At 37.8% G+C, this 22,779-nt stretch overlaps 1 protein-coding gene across 2 annotated transcripts in view; it reads left to right on the forward strand.

The window, feature by feature from the left end:
• GALNT2 (polypeptide N-acetylgalactosaminyltransferase 2) overlaps positions 1 to 22,779 on the forward strand; it is a 101,036-nt gene that overhangs the window by 37,800 nt on the left and 40,457 nt on the right. For both annotated transcript variants that reach the window (XM_042796020.1, XM_032985403.2), the window contains exons 2-3: positions 16,353 to 16,443; positions 22,480 to 22,633. In XM_042796020.1, coding sequence (XP_042651954.1) covers positions 16,353 to 16,443; positions 22,480 to 22,633 — 245 coding nt within the window. The remainder of the gene's footprint in view (positions 1 to 16,352; positions 16,444 to 22,479; positions 22,634 to 22,779) is intronic.

Genomic DNA, 22,779 nt, shown 5'->3' on the forward strand with positions numbered 1-22,779 from the left:
ACTTCAGCATTATTTCAAAATATGTGCCATTGCAACAAATGGATAGCATTGGGTATGGAGCTGACAATGGGCTTTTGAGTGTTTTGCCTTAAGTGCTGATGGTAAAGAAGTCACAAGCACATGAAACTGTAGAAATGGTGGTTGCTGGGTGAATGCCTTTGAAGCAATAGCAGAAAATACATAAACAGTGCTTAGCACTTGTAGAACTAAGTATGACCATCCCAAAGTATAATACATAGGTTTTTCAGGTGCAACTAATGCTGATGGTAAGCAACTCGTTCTTACAGTGCCAGCAGTCAAAAATGATTGGAGAAGGGGAAAGGCGCAGCCCTGTGAAATAGAGGATCAGAACATGTTTTGGTTAGAGTGAGGAAGTAGACCTGGCGGCTTTCAAAAGTGATGTAGGAAACCACTGCTGTAACTTGCTCCTGTTTGTGTTGTAGCTTGATTCAGTGGCACCTGATCAGTTTGAGCATCAAAGAATTCAGCTCCTGTTTTAAGGACTGTTTCATCCTCTTAGAGGAAAGAAGTGTGAGTGCATGAGTGAAAAGGAAAAAGGTTGGAGTTACCAAGCAATATTTCTAGGGGCTGGCAAAAAATAGCAGATATTTAGCTTTTGGAAAGCATCATTCACTAGTTCGGTAGCTAGAGAAGTTGATGTGTGTCTCCCCCTCCCTTCCTCTTTTAAATTATTTGTGAGTGTTGCTTTTAGTGCTAGTGTAACTTTAGGGGGATTTGTCTTTCAGAATTTTATTTATCACTTTGTTTTTTCAACTTTAATCTCAACATGTGAATAATATCTATCAACAGAACAGCACGCACTTTAAGAACAGGTGACCTAATCTGCGTCTCTGTCTTTATCTGTGTTTTCCTGCAAGTGCAAAATAAATGAGTTTTCAAGCCTTCTGTGTTTTTAATAATAAACCTTTTAAAGTTGCTGTTATCTGAAACATATGTATCCAGTAGCAAGAATTAAATGTCAAAGAAATACTTGCTTTGAATTGTTGCTTGGTAGCTCTGCGGTTTTCCTTCATTTTCTCTAGGATTTTTTTGCATCTGTGAGTGTCAGTATTTTTTAGCCTTCCTCCTGCCCCAGAAAACTCTTGTGATGGGACTGTCCCATTTCTTTCCTTACACATTTTTCCTCTTCCAGATTTTGAATCTGTTGTTCAATTCAAAATAAACGTCAATATTTTATCTTTCAAGTTCTTTGAAACTAGACAATGTAGTAAATAAGGACAGATCAGATTGACGTCCCTGAAGGAACAGATGTATTGTGAATTGAAATATTTGTAACTGCTTGTGGGTTAAGATTACAAAACCTAATTTTTCATGGTTTTAGCTTATAAATGCTGCTGCTTGTGTAGTTCTGTTACCTATTCTAGTCTTACCAAAGTCTTAAATTATGATAAAGCTGCAGTGAGGCTGCAACTCAACTATTAATCTGTCTACATGAGTCAGAATTTAAGGAATTTGACAGATCATATTTACTCATTAGTCTAGAAATAGCTTTTGAATTATTAGTCTTAAGTGAGAAGTGTGGCTGTGCAAAGTACTACCCCCCTGAAGCTCAGTTTTGCTTGTATGGTGTGACTCAGTATTTTGGTGTTTTTTTCCAAAATGCAAACAAAATGGGGTAAAAAATTAGAGCAGTGTGTGGGTTTTTAAAAATCTGGTGGCTCTAACTTTTGGATGGAGTGACTGGTCTAAAATTTGACACTAGTCAATTATACCTGGTTTGTTTATCCACACTATTCAAAACAAGTCATTAAGAAGATAAGACAGTACCTGAGAACTTCTGATTTGTGTAGTTTGAATCCCTTTAAAGTTTGAACAAATTGGTTTTTTATTCTCTCCCCTAAATCTTTTAGGTGAAACAAACTGTTCTAGGACTTAAGAAATATCCAGAAAAGTTGTTTTGGTTTGGGTGTGGTTTTTTTTTTTTGTTGTTTTGCCTTAGAGGATCTAGCTTTCATGCTTGAGATACCGGATGTCTACAGCTATAACCTTTTGCTCTCAGAAATATTAGTGTTCACCCTTGAAGTGAAAGGACTGGCTGACGTAACATGACACTTAAAATGCCTCATTGTGATGCGGAATTATGGATGATTTGAAAGAACAGTAATGAAAGAAGTAGTTTAAAAAGCCAATGATGCAACTATCTTGATACCTACATGTAGTATCTCACATTACTACTTGTTCCCTTCATCCTCATGTTGGGGCTGGACAGCTGTTTTATGTGTTTGTAAAGAATGAGCTTGCTTAAAAGTTCTATGTAAAATGAGATTCTGTATAAAAGAGTGAATAAACAGTCTTCACAGTCAGTAAAAGTGGAGAATACAGCCATAGCAATCTGATTGCACAGTCCAGTGTTGAAAATTTTGTGTGTGGTAAGATGTCTCTGATAAATCTAGTCAACACAGTGGCACTTCATAATGGAGCGTGAGACTTGATTTAAAACAGCGATCACCTTTTTAGCCAGAAAGAAGGTTGATATCCTGTAGAGATGATGTTCTAGGCAGATGACAACTGGAAAAGAGTAGATGAGTTGGATTTAAGGTGTGAAGTGGTGTTACTGCTGTGCAAAACTGAGGACCACATCTGCAATGTATGCAAGGGCATAAATAAAACCCATGTTTTCAGACTGATACAAGGAAAGAAAATGTCACTGCCTGAAATAATCTATTTTTTTCCTGAGTATTTTGTGGAATAGCCAATACTAAAATAATCCTCACTCCTTTCCCTCCACATCAGCTATTTCGTTCTGTCCGTTCTGCTACTGTTTTGACTGTTATAGAAAATGAAACGAAAAATTAGGAGAAATAAGAATTAATATCCCATTAATGAAACAAACTTTTTATGGTCATGAGTTGTACTATTATTTTTTTTTATGGTCTGTAGTGTTAGATACTTACTGCATTACCAGACTGTATCTTGCTTGATTGACCACCAACATGTGAATGAGTTAGTATGTTCACTTAGAGCAATTAAAATATTCACAGCAGTGCAGTGATATTTCTCAGTAGGAAGCTGGCTGGCCAGTACAAATATTAAACTGATAACCATAATTTACTGGAGCTGCTTTGTGATTTGGAGCTGCCTTGAATTGTACAGAGATACGTTGTCTTTCCTGAGTATCATGTAGTCCTTACTCTCTCATCTAAGGAATTTTCTAATCCATGTGACGATATATTTTTCAGAAAGCTGAACATACCATTTTATTCTACCATCTGAATTTGAGAATGATGCTGTGGCTTGGGTTCAAGACAGTTGATATTACTTTTTTTTTCCCCTAAGTTTTTGTGAAATCTTGTTGATTCTCCTTAGGTTTTCTTTTTTTTTTTTTTCTTTGTTGTTACGTATCTCTTAACTTTGTTACTTGCTGTTGTTCTGTGAACAGGATTTCAACTCTTCTCTCACTTGCCAGAGAGCACTTTTTTTATCCCCCTGTATTCTAGTGGTAGCTCAAGTTACTTATTAAGATTTCTGTTGTGCTTTTGAAAGTGCACTTGGTCTTCCACCCTGGGCCGGCCCCTGTTTTTCTACTACAATGTTAGTCTGTGATTTGAGTTCACTTCTGGGTGCTAATGTGAAAGGCTACTTCTTTCAGTGTGTATGCATGTGTGTATATATTTTTGTGTGTGCATATATATGTATATACGCATGCATGCATGTGAATTTAAGGAGTGTTTTTCCTCAGATCCTTTTTTAATGTTCTAACTTACTTTGGTGTGACTTCTGATTTACATGTCAGTTTATGGGCGTATCTAGTGAGAGGAGGCAGAGCTTGCTATTGAAAACAGTGGGGTAGTACATATTGTGGAAACATTATATGACATGAGCGATATTTTGCTCTTTCATATACCATTTATGACTTCCAAAACAGATGATGGCTTTTACCTCATCTTTTGGCATTTTCCAATGTTAAGGCTAATATTCTATTTCCAAATTGGTAGTAAAAAACCTTGTTTGAACAAAGGAATTCTAGAAGAAGGTACCTTGTAAGATTCTCAGAAGGGTTTAAATTTCAACTTTGAGAAGTTTCTAATAGTTTATGAGTTAAGAAGCCTTAAGGTGGAATCTGGGTTGGAGTCATCTTTCCAGTCGGAGTCTCTTGAGTTGTTAAATTCCAAGATTTTTTTCTTACGGGTAGGTTTGAGAGCAGCACAAAAGCTTTCTGCACTGCACCTGGTTTAGCCGTCATGCTTGGATCAGCCTTTAGTTCTGCCTTTCCCCCTCTTAAGTCCTTTTCTGAGAAGGGCTCTTTGTGGAGGTTGTGTGAGATCTCCGTGAAGGGTGCACAGTTGGTGACCTCTCCTCTGAGGGACTGCAGATAAATAGCCCATAACTTGAGCAGATTTTAGCCCCTGTCCTCTTCTTGCTAGGCCTTAACATCCAGGAGGAGGTTTCCCACCTCTCTTTAGAATGACATTAACTCCAGTGTCCCTGTATAGTGTGAAATCACCTTCCAGCTTGCTCCTTGCAAGTGTGCAGAATTCCTGGGTTGCTTCATTAAATTGCCCATGCCTTTCTAAACATCAGTCCTGAAAAACTTGTTTTCCTATGAACAGGTTTGTGTATTCTTAGCTTTGTCTCACAACCGAAGGTTATGTTCTCCCAGGTCACATAGATATCTCTGATACACAGTGGAAATCTTGAAGGTTTAGCACACAGGACCCAAATCGTATCTAAAGGGCTCCATTTATACACTTAGTATAAAATTTAGCTGCATAAAGCCGCTGCTTCCCTCTGCGCCTCGCTATCTGCCTTTGCTCAGGACTGAACAAATGGGATCCCAACTTGAAAGAATATACTTTTTCAGAAAATACAAACTAATGAAGTGGAGTTCGGAGGAAAAACAGCGCTGTGTGCTAGGAGCAGAATGTATAGCAGCAAGGCAAAATGCCTGATTTCCTGCCTTGAAGCTGTGGGTCTGTGCATGGTCAGAATTTTAAGAGTCCTCTGACATTGGCTTCCAGTAACAGTATCAGTTTGGGTGTTAACCTTAGTAGACAAAATAAGTACGTTGGGGTTTTTTTGTTTGTTTTGTTGTGTTTTTTTTTTTTTTTTTAACAGTCAGTGCCTTATTGCAAGAATGGTATCTTTCAAAGGTATAATGTTGTACAGTTTCATGTTGAGCAGAGATACAAAGATCTTCATTGCCTACTTCAGATACAAATCTTAGTACTAAAATTTGCCAGAAAGAGTTTGAAGGAAATATTGATGTCCCTTATCTTCATAGTGATTAGTGTTTCTTCCTTCTGCTGCAAGGGTCTGCCTTGCACATTTCTTGTCTGGTTTGTGATAGGCATCCATTTCATTATGGGATTGAGCTTTGATTTAGTAGTCCAGAGTATTTCAGATGAATGATGCTCTTTAGGTCTGGCGAAACTGAAAGATGTTATTGGGAATTATCTGTGTGAATTTCGTACTATGGAGCCTCTAATGTTTGAATGCATTAGTAGATATTATTTACTGTCAGAATTTTTGGACTGTACTAAAACTTTACACTTGCTGTGAATGATATTCTTCATTTTGATTGTCTTTTTTTTTTTTTTAATAAGAATCTGCAGTTAAGCACTGATGCTAAATAGTGATACTTTGTGCACTGTCATGTGTCCAGAGCTGCAGAGACCTGTCCATAAATCCTAATGTTAGGATAGAAGGAAAAATATGCAGAGAGCTACTGATGACAGAAGTCATCTGTCAAATGCAAGCTTGTCATATGGTTATTTAGTTAGAGGAGTTACTATGTAATTTTTCAGACTTCTGGGACTTATTCCATTTTTTTGTGTTCAAAAATGTCCTCCTTGAAAGAGGTAGAAAGAGATAGTTCCCTTGCTTTTCAGTGGCTCAGTTTCTGAATCTGAAGATTAACCTTTTTTCCTTTTTGAAAAGGTTAGGATTTTAAGTCAATCTTGCTTCTTGTTTTCTTAGAGAACAAAGCAATGTTTTTGCATGCTGCAGAAAAGATCCAAGACACTGCAACTTTAATTCCATTGTCTCAGCCTATCTTCAGTTTCCTCATACACCTGTAATAAAATTGTTAGGGCTGAGAAAATGTGAAAATGTGATGTAATATTGTGTTACTTCATCATAACCCTGCAGATCTGATCCAGCAAAACACTCAACCTGTTAACTGCATCTTGTTTTTCTTTTTTTTTTTCTTCCTTCTTTTTCCTCATCCAAGATAGCTCTCTTGGATCCTATTTCTGTATTGTTTTGTTGTAATAGTCACCTTGTTCCTTTTACTAACAAACTGCAGACATGACTGCCACAGCAGTTTTGCCTTTACATATATTGCATTTCTGATAAATGTATATCCTTTTCATCTCTTACATTTGCAGGTTTAAATATTTTTTTAAAACAAAATTAAGCTGAAAAGGGTTTAGTTCTAATTGCTTTCTCTTTCTGCTGTCTGTGCTTCAAGATGTGTGTATAGGCATGGGACATTTTTTTCCATTCTTCTGTTCTTCCCCAGCTGTTTCTTGTATTGCAGCTGAGGGATTGCCTACTGCTTCCTTCAGAAGTATATAGATGGAGAATTGGAAATATCTTTGTTATTGGAATAGTTCAGTATGCTTAAGTTATTGGATGCATACATTTTGAGTTCTGCTTATTTATTCAATCTTTCACTTTTCTTTCAATTAATTAACTCTAGTTTCCTGGACTTCTAGAAAATACAAGACTCTCTCATGTGCGTAAATAGTAAAACAAAGCACCACAGACTTTGCTTTCTGTCCTTTTGTCCTTTTTTTTTTTCTCCCCTCTCCTGTTGAAAAGCTTTCCACCCCCTCTCCCCCCCCTTATTTTTTCTTTAGAGAGTCAGTCTTAGAGCTAAGACCAAGCAGTGATCAGCTGAATTCAGAAAGGATTAGGGACAGGACTTTGAAATGCAGGCTAATTCATCAGACACTTCTGAATTGTAGAATTAACAAGAGATGGCATTAAATCATGCCTAAGCATTTGTTGAAGTAATTGCCTTCTTTCAAGCAGAAAAATATGTAGTGGTTTTGAGCGATGGGTGGTTTAATGTTGTAACTAGATTTGTAATCCTCTACTTGTAATGGGAACACCTCTTTCAGCACTTTTTTTCCTTGCTACACCAGCTTCTGCTTCCCTTGCATCAAATACCTCAGATAATTTAGTGGTTGGTCTTGAGGTTTAAAAAAAGCCCAACCTTTGAAATAATACATCTGTACTGCCCCCAGCGCAGCGTTAAGTCATCTGAATAAATTGAAATACCTGATCTGCCCCACCAGTGTCTATCCAGGGAGAAGTGGGGACAGTCCAGCAGCTCAGGATGGAGATGTGGTGAAGAGTGAACTGCCCCTTTGAGCAGCGGCTGGCCTTTGAAGCAGCTGACATGTCAGGGTAAGCGGCACCAGCTACGTGCTCGCTTTGCAAAGCGTTGTGGCAGTTTAAGATTATATGGTCCTTCTGGTTTCTTCTCCTTGGACTAGTTATTCTGTGGGATCTTTTGTCTGCTATAAGTAAAATCAATGGGGATTGTTAAACAGGAGTTTAGTCTAATCTAGTTAATTTTTTGAATGATTAATGTACGTGCCCACTGCATCTCTTGGATCTGAACTGGAGTCTGTGTACTTGTATTAAGATACTTGAATGTTCAGATTTCACATCTTGGAAAGTGCTCAAGCAAGAAAATGAATACGCACAGTAATTCTCAAACAAGAGCTATGAACTTTGAAAGAAGCACAGTGGGCTGATACTCTTTGTGCATCAAGCCATGCCCTACTTTTCTGGGACCTGTTGCCACTTTTTCTACCTTGTCCCATTCCAGAAACTGATCACTTAAAACAATCAGCCAAAAAAAAAAATCAACAATTCTCTGCAAACTTTACAAAGTGTAGGAAAAACAGTAGGTATGAGATAGGGATGCTGAAATTAACGCTGCTGCCTGAGTATGTACCTCAAAACACTTTTTAACCCATATGAGACGTGATGACAAGATCCTCTCTAGAGGTGGACATAACAATAAGATGCTTTTAACAAGTTGCAAATGGTAAAGTTTTGTGATGTCTTTACTGGCTCTTCTTTTTGGCTGTTGAAGCTTTTTCCTGGTATATGTACCACAGATCACTCAGCTCCTTTTGATTGATGATGATTTATGATTATTCTTATTTTTCCCAATCTAGCACAACTAAAAGAGCAACGTAAACACTGTTGTTGCTGAGTGTGCACTTAGTGTGTATATCATGGAACTATGTGTCTGCATGGACAATAATTTTTGAATAGAAGGCTGTTTTAAACTTTATTTTAAAACCCCCATGAATTAACTATTGAAATAAATGTCTTGTCACCATCAATCTTTCCTTTTGGGAAATAACATCAGGTGATAATAGACTTAGATGTTGTGGTGGGTTGACCCTAGTTGGACACCAGGTGCCCACCAAAGCTGCTCCATCACTCACCCTCCTCAGCTGGACACTGGAGGGAAAATGTAACAAAAGGCTTGTGGGTCAAGATAAGGACAGGGAGAGATCACTTGCCAATTACCATCAGAGGCAAACCAGACTCACGCTGGGGACATTTAGTTTAACTTATTACCAATAAAATCAGAGAGATGAGAGAATGAGAAATAAAACCAATTCTCAAAACCCCTTCCCACACCCCTCCCTTCTTCCAGGGCTTCTCTACCTCCTCTCCTCCAAAAGCACAGGGGGATGTGGGTTGTGGTCAGATTCATCACCCTTTGTCTCTGCTGCTCCTTCCTCCTCAGGGGAGGACTCCTCACACCCTTCCCCTGCTCCAGCGTGGGGTCCCTCCCACAAGAGACAGTCCTCCAGGAACTTCTCCAGCGTGAATCCTTCCCACAGGCTGCAGCTCTTCACAAACTGCTCCACCGTGGGTCCCTCCCATGGGGTGCAGTCCTTCAGAAACAGACTGCTCCAGCGTGGGTCCCCCACAGGGTCACAAGTCCTGCCAGCAAACCTGCTCCAGCGTGGGCTTCCCACAGGGTCACAGCCTCCTTTGGGCACCCACCTGCTCTGGCGTGGGGTCCTCCCGGGGCTGCAGGTGGGGATCTGTTCCACCATGGACCTCCACGGGCTGCAGGGGCACAGCCTGCCTCACCGTGGGCTTCCCCACGGGCTGCAGGGGAATCTCTGCTCCTGCCCCTGGAGCAGCTCCTGCCCCTCCTTCAGGGTCTGCAGAGTTGTTGCTCTTACATATTCTCACCCTCTCTCTGACTACAGTTGCTGTTGCGCAGCTTTTTTTCCCCTTCTTAAATATGTTCTCCCAGAGGTGCTACCACTGTGACTGATGGGCTTGGCCTCGGCTGGTGGTGGGTCCATCTTGAAGCTGTTAAGTGTTTGTGGGTTTGTTGTGTGTGTTTTTTTTTTTTTGGTTGTTTGCTTTTGTTGTGTTTTTTTCATACTTGTAGGGTCAGGTTATATGATGTCAGATGCTTACAGAAGAATTCATTGTTTGTTTTAAAGTAGTGAAATACAGTCTAAAACTGCATAGCATTTGTGGGCTAATCAATTAACCCAGTGTATATTAAACCAATGTGAGGATTTGGGAGATAAGTCATGCTGTTACTTTTAGGTTATCTTCAAATTTGAATTAGTCCTCTAAAATATACTGAAATGCAAATTCCTGTATTTATCAGTTTACCTATAGTTAAAAGCTTACTGTCTGAATAGCCCTACCAGCTCTACCTGGGGGTTTCTGTTACTCTTGTCAGTTGAATAAGTTTATTGTGCCCAGAAACCTTAAATTTTGAGCCAGAACTTCCAGTTGATTCCATTTTCTGTACAAATAAGTCTTCTGCTGCAAAGCTGGATCAGACCTTCCTCAGAGAAGGTATACATGTATACCAGAAACTTCAGATAAAGCATTATTTTTGTCTAATCCATTCTAGCTTTATAAAATGTCAGGTTTTATAGTTGTTTTGGTACTTCAAATAGTGCCTGTAAGCTCTGAAATATGTACTTTGCTCTAAGGAAAGGTAAAATTTACAGAGAAGTTAGGGCACTAAGGCGTTTAATTTTATCTGGAGACTACATCTTATAGTAATTGGCATTTTCAAAATGTTTTGAGTATATTCACTGAGAGTATATCTAAACATACTTCCTATATATGTAGCCAACAAAATACAGTGGTGTGTCTGTCCGTCCGTGTGTGTGTCTGTATTTGCTCCCCCCCTCATGGAAACTCCTGTTTTTGTTTTGCATATTCAAACACATAAAAGGAATGCACCTTTTGGCAGCAATTTACCTGAACTGAATAAAAGAATAAGAATGAAAATTAAACCATCTTTGTTGTAATAACTTCACCCATTATGTCTAACAGTGGTAATCAAATATCACAAAGTATATATATTTTCAGTATTTTTTCTGTTTCTTTGTGCTTTGCTTCTTGATGTACTTGGAAATGTCTGTTTTACCAATACTAAGGAAGTTCGCAATCAAAGGAGGTCAGTATTTGTTTATAGAATATTTGTTGCTTCTGTTGCCTGCAAGAAGCAGAGTTCCAGGCGTTTTCAGAGCATGCTTTATCTCAGTTTTGTACAAAACTTCTTTACTGGCAAGCTAAGACATGGGTGCCCCATAATGTAATTACATTAAATTGCTAGAATGCTTGCCTGGAACATAGGAAAGCTGGACTCGTTTACTACAAGGAGAGACTTGTAGTCATGTTTCTTTAGACCTCTTGGAAGGCAGCAAGCAAGAGCTGCGTCAGAAAACAAGCCAATGTGTTGGTCTGTCCTCTGCTGAAGGTTCTCCTGGATTGGGAGGAACTGATGCTTCAGAGCCTGCTTAGCTATTCTATAAGCATCTAACGTGATGTCTAATTAAAAGATTGTGATCTGACTTGGTGGGGGAAAGACAGGCGGATACTAAGTGCCAGCAGTAGCAAAGAAGATTGGGCTTTTGCTGTGTCTGTGGCTTAGGCAGCTGTCTGACTGCCTGGCTTTGAGTACTTTTCTTAGGTATCAAAGCTCAGTAAGGAGCCATCATGCTTGGTTTAGGGATCTGAATTGTAGCAGGCCTTAAATGGTTGCAGTACCAAGTGCTGATCTACATAACACCAAAGTGCTTCAGTGTATCTGGCCCCAAGTACATGATCAGAACAGAAGTATATGAAGTGCTGAGAGGGGTGTTGTCTGCAGTGAGAGCACCCCTTCCAAAACCAACAACTGATTTGACTGATCTGTACTGCATGATGCAGTGAAGCCGTATATTAGGCCAGCTGGATCAAATGATGCTCTTTGAAGATGCTGCCAGTATTCAGTTTCCTCTTAGAAAGTCATCAGCAGAAGAAAATCTGTCTGCAGTTGGCCCTTGGCCAACATCTTAAAAGCAAGTACCAAAACAGATACTAAGCTTTAGCATGCATTTTGTCTCGTGAAGCCACATTTCTCAATTATTCTGAGTGTATGCTACCAAGGAAAGTAGAACTTTGTTTTATTCTGTGTAATTCCCCACATTTTATTTTGCATGAACGCCTTTGAAAAGTTGTGCTGGTATGTACATGGTGATGAGCAAAGCAGTTGGTTTGACGTGTCTCTAGGATAGCTGGGTGGCTTTAACCTTTGGGTAGCACTGAGAGCCTGTGAGATGTTTTTGTCTGGCTTGCTGCCATTTCCATGGAAGAGACAGTCAGCAGCTGCCTAGGTAGCATGTGGTGCCGTCCTTGCTCCCAGCCATCTCCTCTGCCCGAATGCTGCGTGTTGTTCAGCATCTGGGCTGCCTGGGAGAGGGATGGCTGGTGTTGGAGGCATACTCAGCTCCCACTTCAGACGTTTTCAACCACAAGAGCTTTGCTGAAGTCTGTGTTGACTTGCCACTTGTAAGGCGTGTGATATCTTAATATATCTAGTGATGTTACATGTTGGTAAGTTGTTCTCTTGTTGATAGGAAGCCAGTGTAGGATAGAAATATCTGGTATAATGAGATCTAATACATAGCAGTTAAATGTCAAATCCGTGATATTTGAAACTTTTTAATTAGAAGAAAAATATTGGAGGACAAAAATGGGAAAAACAGTAGTGGTTTTGAGTGTTTTTTATATAGGAGCAATACCCAGGGTCTTGGATCAGTTTAGTATTTTTTTTTTTTTTTTTGTGCTGAGTGAAATAACAATTGACAAAACGCTAATTGCTTTGCAGAGTTTGTAATGAATATAGTATTCAATGCAAACAAATATACTAAAACCAGAAGGGTAAGTGGTCTGGAAGATCTAAGTAATGGTAATGAAATTATCCACTAATGTACATCTGTGTATAATTATAGCTTTCTAAATGGCACTAATCTTAAATTTCTTGTTGAATATGAGTGCGTTTCGTAGATGTGTAGAAATGCTGTAAAAATGTGTTTGACTCTTACTTTGCATTGGTACTACCTCATCTTCTCTTTCCCCACATCAGTTGGAACAGCTGCAAATGTGTAACTAATCATTTCATGAAACAGTCTTTTCAAGTCTAGTTCTCGAAACTGGAGTTTCATATTGCATCTTTGTCATATCTCAAGTCCAATCTATTGTGTCCTCGTAATGGAGTGGGTGGGTTGAGCAGGAAAAGAAAAGTGGTAATAGCAAGGTTTGTAAACTGATGTAGGCTTTCTGAGGCATAGAGTTTACTGTATCCTGAAAGAAAAATTTGCTGCACTTCAGTGATTAATCAACCTTAAAACAAAAACCCTTAACCCTCCACCCCCCAAATTTATTCAATTTAACCATAATTAATTGTGGTTATTATTTGCAAGGAATGTGTTAACAAATTGGTAAGTAAATGTACATCACCTTAACTTCTGAGCTTTTGGAGTAGCAAAGGTATTTAGATAACTGAATTTAAAAATTATATTTGATTTAGGTTTATTTGGTACATCTAAAATATTACTACAATACTGTTGTAAGATTTCCCACTGAATGGTCATCTGATACTGAATCAAATTAATGGGAAGCAATGACATGATGTGTAAAATTAATGTATGCCAAATCCCTGCAACATGTGCATTATAGCTGGTGTGTACTTATTTTGGTGCTGCTATATGTGTCTTGGCCCGAGAAAATGACTGCATGAATAACGACCACAAATGTGTTACTCCAGTGGTGTTCCATGTGCATCTAATGTTTGGATAGTGCCTATGCTAGATGGCCATCTGCCTTTTTATTTTTCAATAAATAAATGTCCTGGAGTATTTACAGCATTTACATATTTAGGTTATAGCCTGATATTGTCAACCTTTTTAGTATATCAGGAAACTAGTATTTTAAAGTATTAAGTACTGATAGTATTAATAGTATTTTAATATAAAAAAGACATTAGCCTTTTCTTTTTCATTTTTATTCATTAAATTACCCTCTTGTGCTCTTATGATTAAAGACTTGTGTCTTCTCTTAAATGGTTTCAGTTGCTTTCAATCTTGCCTTAAGCTTAGCTTTTTGTACAAATGACTTTTGTCAGTGCAAGCATTGTTACCTTCTACCGAGAAAGTTACTCATCAAATGCAAGTGGCTTTTTAAGATCACAGTAGAGGTTGGGATTTTCTTTCATTCCAAGCGAGCTGAAAAAGCAGCTCTGTTCTGTGATGATGACAACGTAGGAATGTCATTTGACCATATGATTCATTCATGTATTGCAGCAAATTAACATGCTGAAGTAATTTAGAGTCAGAGATGTAAAGAAATTGGTAGTATTTATGACTATGGTTTTAATGTCTGCTCTTTTCTCCTTTTGTGCACTTGAGTTCTTTCTAAAGAATATAACATATTGTTTGCCCTAAAAGGCATGGGTTTCCCACATGTTCTTTCCAAATACTTTATTGGGTGAAAGTTAATGCTTACAGCAGAACATCAGTTTTAGCTGAGTGATATAGCTTAATAGTAGACTCCTTTTGGAAAAGAAAAATACCACAAAGCCCTAATCTAGGGCACAGAGGTTCAAGGTTAATATACCATACTCTCCCATCACTATATTGTTTGATCAGGATTCCTAGGAGGCAAGTTGAACATCCAGCAATCTGTGGTGGGAACTTTCATCCTGGCAGCCTGGCTCACCTCCCAATGTCTGAAGGCTGTACCCAAGTAGTTTCCTAGAAGCCTCAAATTTATAACAATTTAAAATGCCATCTAGCTATAAGATATCTAAATCTAACTTTGTCTTTGGTAGTTTGTTTACTAAAAAAAATCCAAAGTGAAGGAACTTGATAAATAATTATGCTTCATGGCACATGTACCTCAGCTAGAAGAATTAATGGGAAGGCAGAGTTTTCCCCTAAAGACTTAAAGGGGAGGGGAGGGAGAAAATTAGGAAACACTCAATTTTTGTTTAATTACAGGAGAAATTCCTGCAACTTTTTTTGATTGCTTAATATATGTTTTGCATTTGTTTTTCAACTTATGTAGGTACTTTTTTTTTAGACTCGTTACAGTAATTTGAGGTAGTGAAGAGCTTCTTGCAAAATTTGACATTCTTAATGGGAAGATTTTTCTTCCAGCTGCAGTTGATACTTGCACTTATTAAGAGTTTCTGTAGTGCTTCAATCTTTAAAATGGTGCACAAAGCCAAATAACTGGTGAAATACAACCATTTCTAGAACCATAGAGAGTTTCAGTTTCAATGTGATGGTGGGACTCAGGGCACAGTGACAGTTAATCCCCCTGACCAGCATGAGCCATGATAATTCTATTGAAATGTGTCGTGTGTTTTGGGGAGTGTTTTTTGGTTTGGTTTGGGATTTTTCTTGTTGTCTTAAGTCTTTCTTTAAGCAAAGTTATTGATCTTCACAAGGCACAGTGGCCTAAAGCATATACCATACCAACATGGTGAAATGTAGTATAAGAACCTTCTCTCTGGTTTCCTCGATGCATGATGCTATGAAAAAACAGCACTTGTAGCATTTAATTTTTTAACTAATTGAGTGTTTATATGGCAGTTGTTCTCTGAAAATGATCAACAATAACAAAAAAGCATTAGTATTCTGTTTTGCATTTCAGTATTTTAGAAATCTGATGCCTTTTCTTCAACATATTTCCAAATATTAGTGCCTCCTACTTAATGTAGATACTTAAGCTGAATTGACGTTGTAAAACTCAGACATGTGGGGACATGCTGAAATGTTATCATTTGTGGTTGAAATGTTCCCCAGCATGACTTTGGCCTGTTCCAACTACTTACTATCTACCCAGAGAATTCCCAGCCATGGCTTAGGAGTTGGGATGGCAGAGGCAGTTTACAGTACGCAGTTTGTACAGTGTCACCCTGTTCTGGAGGCTCTGACAGATTCCTAGAACAGATACAAACTGTTCTACACTTCTTGGCTTCAGTGCCTGGTAGTGCTTTTAGGTGCACTTATTTATTACTATAGACATAGTACTGTATCTTACACAATGTGGTGAAGGTGTTGCCTTTAGCAGGGTTGTGCAAATAAAACTGATCTTATAATTGGTACTTCTTCAGTGCAGATGTAGAAGAGGAAAGAGAATTTCCTTTGGCAAGTGTGCAAGAACAACAGAAGCTGATGGCACTTGAATCAATTGGCTAAGTGTAGTGTGCAAATCAGCATAAGTTGCTAATTCTGTTCGGTGTTTTTTTTTTTTTTTTTTTAAGAAGTTACCCTCTTCTCTGCTTCTTCCAAATGCATAATGGGATAATTCCAGCTTGACATCTTGTATTTTTGTGGTAATGAGCATACCAGAGTGTGGGGATTTTTTTCTGTTGAAAGAAAAATTAGGTTTATAGATTTAGAGTAAATGTTGGAAATTGGATGAGGGGGGAGATGAAACTCTCTCTTCACACCACCCTCCCCTCCCAAATGGGTATTATCAATATTAATGGAATTGCAAATCCATCAGAGTTGCTTGTGAAGCCCAGAATAAGCTCCACTGAAATGAACACATGAAAATAGCAACTTGAAGATGTTGTGGAAGGTTTTTACTGATAGGAAAGCTGCCACTTGGGATATAACTGCTAGATAACCTGACTTCTGTTTTTGAGATAACTTTCATGTTTGGTCTGTTCCTGGCTAGAAGTAGGGCTTTCCTCAGGTTTTTTTTTTTTAGTCTTTTTGCCTGCATTGCTCATTTGAGTATTACTATTTAAAAAAAAAAAAAAATTCCATCTTTCCTAATACATTTCCTTCTTAAATATTTTTTTTTTTTCCCAAATAAGAATTGCTGCATAAACTAAATACAAAAGCCTGTCTTAAATTTTTGTTCTATCTTTTAAGTAATGGAGGAAATAATTATCCCTTCTCTTAAAATCCAGTTAGGTCTCTTGGACCACTTCACAAGTTTAAAATCCACAAAACTTAGTTATTGCTGTTTGCCTTAAACACAAAGTTAAACCAATTAAGGAGATTATTTTAAAGATTATGTACTTTTTTCAGGAGGACCCAAATGATATCGACCCCAAAAGGAAAGACGTACGTGGCAGTGATGGGGAGGACAAAGCACAAAGTGTGGAGACGCTACCTCCAGGTATTGCAGTAATGTTTATTATGACAGATCCAAAGCCATAAAACATTTATCCTTGAAAGCCATAAAACACAGCCGTTGTTCCAATTCTAATAATTCTTTGTAGTTTGAAAGTGCTAGAGTTATTTTAGCAATACGTGATTCTCTATTCTTGAAGCTTCAGCTTCCTTAAATCTTATCTGCTTCACTGCTCCTTTGGGTTTAAAACCATAGAGAATGTGACTCTTTGCTAGTACGTTTGGATTGTCCTGCAATAGGTTTGAGGTGCCGTAAAAGGCTCTGTTACAGAAGTAGTCCATTTCTCTTGAAGGTTAATGCTGGCAGGCAACAGACAAGTCACCTTGGGACTGTGATTCCAACTGAAGATTCAGCCGAGGTTCATACTTTTTTAGTTTTGTCTAGTTTTTGATGTGGCAGTTTTTCCTGAGTGTGCTGATGGTGTACCTTATTTTTCTCATACTTGCTCAGTGTTTGTCACATGCTGGCAAATAGGAGCAACATGATTTTTGTTTTGAGTGGAATGGTCTTATGCCTTGAGGGTGAGAGCTAGGAAAATTAGGTGTTAAGGAATCTTCGTTTCAAGTGACTGCCTACATAAACTTCTTTTGCTGCTTAACTGTTTCACATCAGTGAGATTTAATGTATAGCTAGAATTTATGTACAAAGGAATACAGAAATAGTAAAATGGATTTGAATAATTTACACTGTATTGAAAAGGTTTACCGTACAAGAGAGACAACTTCTGATCATATAGCTTTTACTCTACTTCTATTAATCCTAATGTTTGGCTTACAAATTTCTTAGACAAACATTTGAAACACTATAAGGTCTTGTAGAAAGAACTGATCAAGGTAAACTTTCCTTTAAGCAGCTGGAAACTTCCATCCCCAATAATGTGTGAGGTATGATTTTTGTTTTACAGTCTTAGACTCCTGGTACAGTATAAGCTGTTTAACATTATGGCTTCTTTCCTGTAGCCTTTGGCCTACCTTGTCTTAGCTGCTTTCCAGAGAGGGGAAACAAGACTCTGGTTATGCATGTATGCTTTTTTGGCAAAACTTTTACTTTGTGTATGAATTAGGAAATAAATCCTAAAAACTTGAAGAGCCTGGCTTACTTAACTTGGTTTCTGGCAGATCCTTCCAAGTATTTTTTTTCCTTAACAGGACTCCCTGCATATATTGTTACTGGGATTACAGGTCAGCCAATTTTGCACCTTCCTGCTACTATTACTTCACTTTTTTGAACGTTTATGCATTCTGGGCCAAACCCTCCCTGTTTCCTCTAAGACCTTCCTTTCCCAGTGGCCCTGAGTAGCCATTTGAGTATTAAAAGAAGCGGGAAGTGTCATGGGTTGAGAGGAAGAGGTACTAGAAGCTGGAAGGGTTGAAGCTAGAAGTAAAACTAGTGTAGAGCAGGTCAGGGCTTTTATAATTTAATCTGTTAATTAAGAATCTCTTATGGCTTGATTTAACAGTCAAGAAAATTGTTACTGCAAAGTAATATGAGAGTCTCGAATCAGACATCAAAGGCTACACAGACAGAATTATAGACTCTTAAATCACTATTTTGATAATTTTCAATTCATGTAAGTAAACTTTTGAATCCTTATGGCAGTGAAGCTTGGAATTTATATTTCTTAAGATTCTTTCTGCTGTTTTAAAGCAAAGTGATCAAATTTTAGGAGGGCTTTGATTACAAGCTTTCTTGCTTTTCCACTGAGGTTAGGAGACCTGCAGTTTAGGTTTCAGCATTATACAGTGTACTACTATCTTTGACCTCAGAATTACAGGGTAGTTTATATTTATCTTTAAAATGGCTTTATATAAATATTACACTGTTGGGTTTTTTAACTTCTATACATCAGAGTGTATCTATCCTTTCTCATCTGATGACTTTTTTAATATGCTGCAAAAGTCTATTTCTTGTTTTGTGAAAATAGTGATGTTAGCTCTTGTAGTTAGAAAGACTGACCTTGAACTGTCTGCATGGATAACTAAAGTAAAACTGTATGACCAGTTCTCTATAATGACAGGAGTTACTCAAACAGCTCTTTTTGTTAGTTAATGAAGATCTGGAATCTCTTAATGCCTGTAAGTCAGAATAATAACATTTATATTGAGTATCCTACTGATTTTAAGTTGTTTTGAGTCAATAAGAGGGAGTGCAAGCTATTTAGGGGATTTTGTATCCATCTATCCCTATTCTTTGTTGCCTGCTGCTTGGTTGCATGCGGATTTGTCTGCTGTGCTTTTTTTCCTCTTCTATCTCACTTCAAGCTGCCCTCACTGTTAGCTGTTTCTTCCCTAATAGATCTGATTCATACTGCACATGGTTGACAGGGCCTTCTGCTGGAGCCAGAGCCAGGCTTTACCTTCTTCCTGGCTCCTGAAGCCAAATTCACTGTTCTTATATTCTGTGGGCTGTCACTGCTTTTCAGTAAATTTAGCCCTCTGAAGTGGTCTCCTTTCTTCTTCAATTCACTCTATGCTTTCTGGACTAGTGTTGCATTTGCTGGTTTTAAAGTCTTGGAAAATGTTAAGTAGTACATTTTAAATGATTTATACAAAGCTCTACTTGGATGGAAACTGGAATGGAATAAAATGTACCAAACTAGCACCATTTTTTAAATACAGCTACTTATTGCAGAGGAAAAAAAAAATGAAAATGAGCTTACTGTTTAAAATCAACAAGCTTATTATTAAAAATAATAGCAGTCAATTGTACTATTTTTGTTGATTGCCTTCTCCAGGACTTCAAAGTTGTGAAATACCTGGGACAAAAAGAAACAGCTTCACTGGATTTCATCTTTTTCTTGTTTGTACTTGGCTTCTAAGGCTCAGAACAGCCTGTAAAATAAGCACTTCTTGTCAAAACCAAGTTTAGTACTGCAGCATACTCTAGTTCCGGTTCCTTAGCTGGTTCAGTGATTTTTTTTTTTTTTTAATTTATTTTTATTGTTTTTAATTTTTTTTGGCTCTATTGGACTTTCGTAGCAAACTCTAGTTCATTTACTGTTGAGCTTAAAAGATTAATTTATTGTCATGTTAGGTCTCCAGTACAGGTAAACACACATTTGCTTGAATTTAAAGTTACAAACTTGCTTAATTTCAGTTTGAAATAATGCAGTTGTGTTTTCTGATGCTTATTCCACCTGGCAAAGTCTTTGAAGCTTGGAAAACTATGGAGCTGGCTAAGTCCCTAGAAGAAATTAAGTCAAACATGCTCCTGTTTGTGTATCCTAGGGAAGCATACAACAGAAACAGTACCTATTATTGGAAAGGGTTTTGTTAAACTACTTCAGACTTTGATATTTACTTGATAAATTGTCAGAAAGGCAAGCCTTTTGGAAAAAGTGGGGCTGGGCAGTGTACTTATCTTTGGATAAGCCTTTCATTTTCCAGCAGTTAACTTGAGCTGTTAGCACTTGTAACCGTGTGGGCAGTCCATGTTGCATGTTGTTCATAAAAAACACAACCTGTTTAAGAAGAATGCTTGCGACGGCATCACATATACCACTGATGTGATGTCCTCATGATCTCTTGTATTTTAGCTACTCTTCCCACAGGATGGAAGGCAACTGGAAGACTGGATGGAGGTGCCAGTCCTGAAGGAGGCATAGCATTAAAATCCACTGCAAGTTGGAGTGTTTGAAAGTTAAAAGTCCTATATAAATGGATTTTAAATTTGGATTATATTTTGTAAAATGCACTAAAATCTTTATTTTTAGACTGGAAAAGCAGTGACATGAGTTGTCCTGTATTTCAGGAAATATTCAACATATGTTCCAGATTGAGGCTATCATATAAATTAGAAGCAAGGGTGATTACATAGTTTAGTTACCAAGTAGGTTGCAAAAGCACTGGGAAGTAGAAAGGGAAAGGGTTATGTGGGGAAATGATCTTGCAATCTCTGTTTATTCCAGTTTCTTGAATCAAGCCAATCTGCATTTTTCTTAATTTTGTTGCAAATGAGGTTTGGTGTAATTTTTGTAGACAATTCTGTATTGGGTTATTTATAGTCTGGTAACCAACTGAGGTGTAAACTTGTTTTCAAAGTAAGTTCCTGGAAATATTTTGAAGAAAGGACTTTGAAAGGCTAAGAAAAACTCTTGGGAGTCTGTGGGCTACCAACAAGGGCTGGAAAGTTTCCTTTGCAGAGTTCTTTCAGCAACTGGAATTTGAAAATCTGTATTTCTCCCTCCAGTTATTTTCCTGTAGTTTACCTTCTGGGCTGCTTCACCAAGTATCTATGAAATAAAACTAGACTGCAGAACATTTAACTTCCTAGTTCTGGCTTCTGTGTGTGTGTATATATTTTAACTTCTTTAGGATGGTAACTCAGTTGTGAAAACAGTTGCTTATTATGAACTGGCTAGCTCTTAAACCAGAAATCCAAAAGCATGGGCACTTTTCTCTTACTTTGTGACTTTGCTTGGTTGTTGTAAATTTCTTAAAATCAACCCAAAACCACCTCCCCACTGGCCTTGATATTTTTGTCTTACAACCTCCAGTACCATCTGATAACCAAATCACGCCTTGGGTCCAAGTTGCTTTTGTAGATGAGCTCCTCAGATGATCCTGAGATTACAGAGAATTTTTAATCACATCAGTGGTATTTGTCTCATTGAACAACAGACAATTATTTTGTTCCATGAGGGAAAGTGTTCTTTCAGTATCAGATTCTAGCAGGAGTTAATGAACCATAGTTGGGGCATGGTTTGTGGATAAAAAGCTGTAAATGAGGCCTGCCATAGTTTCCACGCTGGGCAGTTTGAGAGACGGAGCAAAGGCAAACCTTGAAACACCTGAGCAACTTCTGACTCTTGTTAATAGTTGTTAGAGTAGTATTCCCCCAGTGCATATTAGCATAGTTTAGCATATGCCTGAGCTATATAATTTGCCTAAAAGCTGAGCTTGAATGGAGTGACATCTCTGCAACCTTCTATTTACTGAACTTTATTGAAAATACCTCAAAAACTTTGTATGTTGGTTATGAAAACAATAACTATTAACTCCTCTTGTGTATTAAACAGTGACTCCAAAAGACAGTGTTTGTTTTGTATCTTTGTTTGTATGCCAACTGCTTGCTGTGTTCACCACAACATGCTTGCAGGAGATTCTTGTACTCCTCCATGTTAAAACAAGAATGTTTGTACTGCATTAGAACTTGAGCTCTGATTTTGAGTTAAAGGTGGTATAAATTTGCTGTAGGTAGCATAGATTTGGTGGTCAGTAGGCAAAAAAAGTAAATATTGAACTAGAGGTAAGACTTGATAGTTTTAAGACATTTGGTAAATATCGTACTGTTGTTTTACACCTGAAAATGGTGAAAGTCCTGAAATTTTGTTCCTGGTGGCTGGGTGCTAATCTACCTTTCTGTGTTAGTGCCACAACCAGTCACATAATAACACAGTCTTTGTTAGAGAGGTTAATCTGTGAATCAGTTCTGATTGCACAGGCAGTTGCAGTTATGTCATATTGGTGAGTGATCTACTGCTCTGCCTACATAAAATGCTGGTTTTTAAGAATAATGTTGTCTTATACCTATGAAAGGCCCGTTCCTCAAATGGTTTGATTATAACTGTGTTTTTACTTGTAATGAGACAATAAATTAAGTTATAACGTCTTTGAAGTTTGGACTGGATTGTAAAATAAATGTTACTTGGATAACTTTGTAACCAGATCGTCCACTGTATTAATGCCTGTTGATATGTGGAGGGGGTTTTTTAGATGGAAATTGTGGTCCTTGTTAAGAAAAACAACAAACAAAACAGACAAGATGAAGCATATTCTCGTAATTACTTGTATAAACTGAGATCTGTAAGGTGGTTCAATTTTATATTAATTTGCAGGGTGTTCTAGAGGAATTTAATATACAGAAGTGACTGTTGATGTTATGCTTAACAATACTGTTGAGGTTTAATTACTTTGCAAAATTAAAAAGCAAACTATTTCATCAGTTATGTTTGGATTGCTAAATGCTGTTCTTTAAACTTCGAAGATTAAGTTGGGATATTTTCCTGGTTTTCTATTGTAGGAAAAGTTCGGTGGCAAAACTTTGATCAAGATGCTTATGTTGGAGCTACCATGGTACGATCCGGCCAGGATCCATATGCCCGCAATAAGTTCAATCAGGTAGAAAGTGACAAACTGCGAATGGACCGAAGCATTCCTGACACTAGGCATGATCAGTAAGTGCCAAACTGAGCCATGTTTGACTTGGATTAACTTCTTTGTAGTCATGGCTTTTGAGCAGGAGGTGGTTTTTCTAAAGCAGGAGTTCTACAGCTTTTGAAATGACAGAAACAGTAAACTGTGGTGCAGTCCTTGAACAGTG

This window comes from Tyto alba, unplaced genomic scaffold, assembly GCF_018691265.1.
Source record: "Tyto alba isolate M040663 unplaced genomic scaffold, T.alba_DEE_v4.0 Super-Scaffold_22, whole genome shotgun sequence".
Taxonomy (NCBI): domain Eukaryota; kingdom Metazoa; phylum Chordata; class Aves; order Strigiformes; family Tytonidae; genus Tyto; species Tyto alba.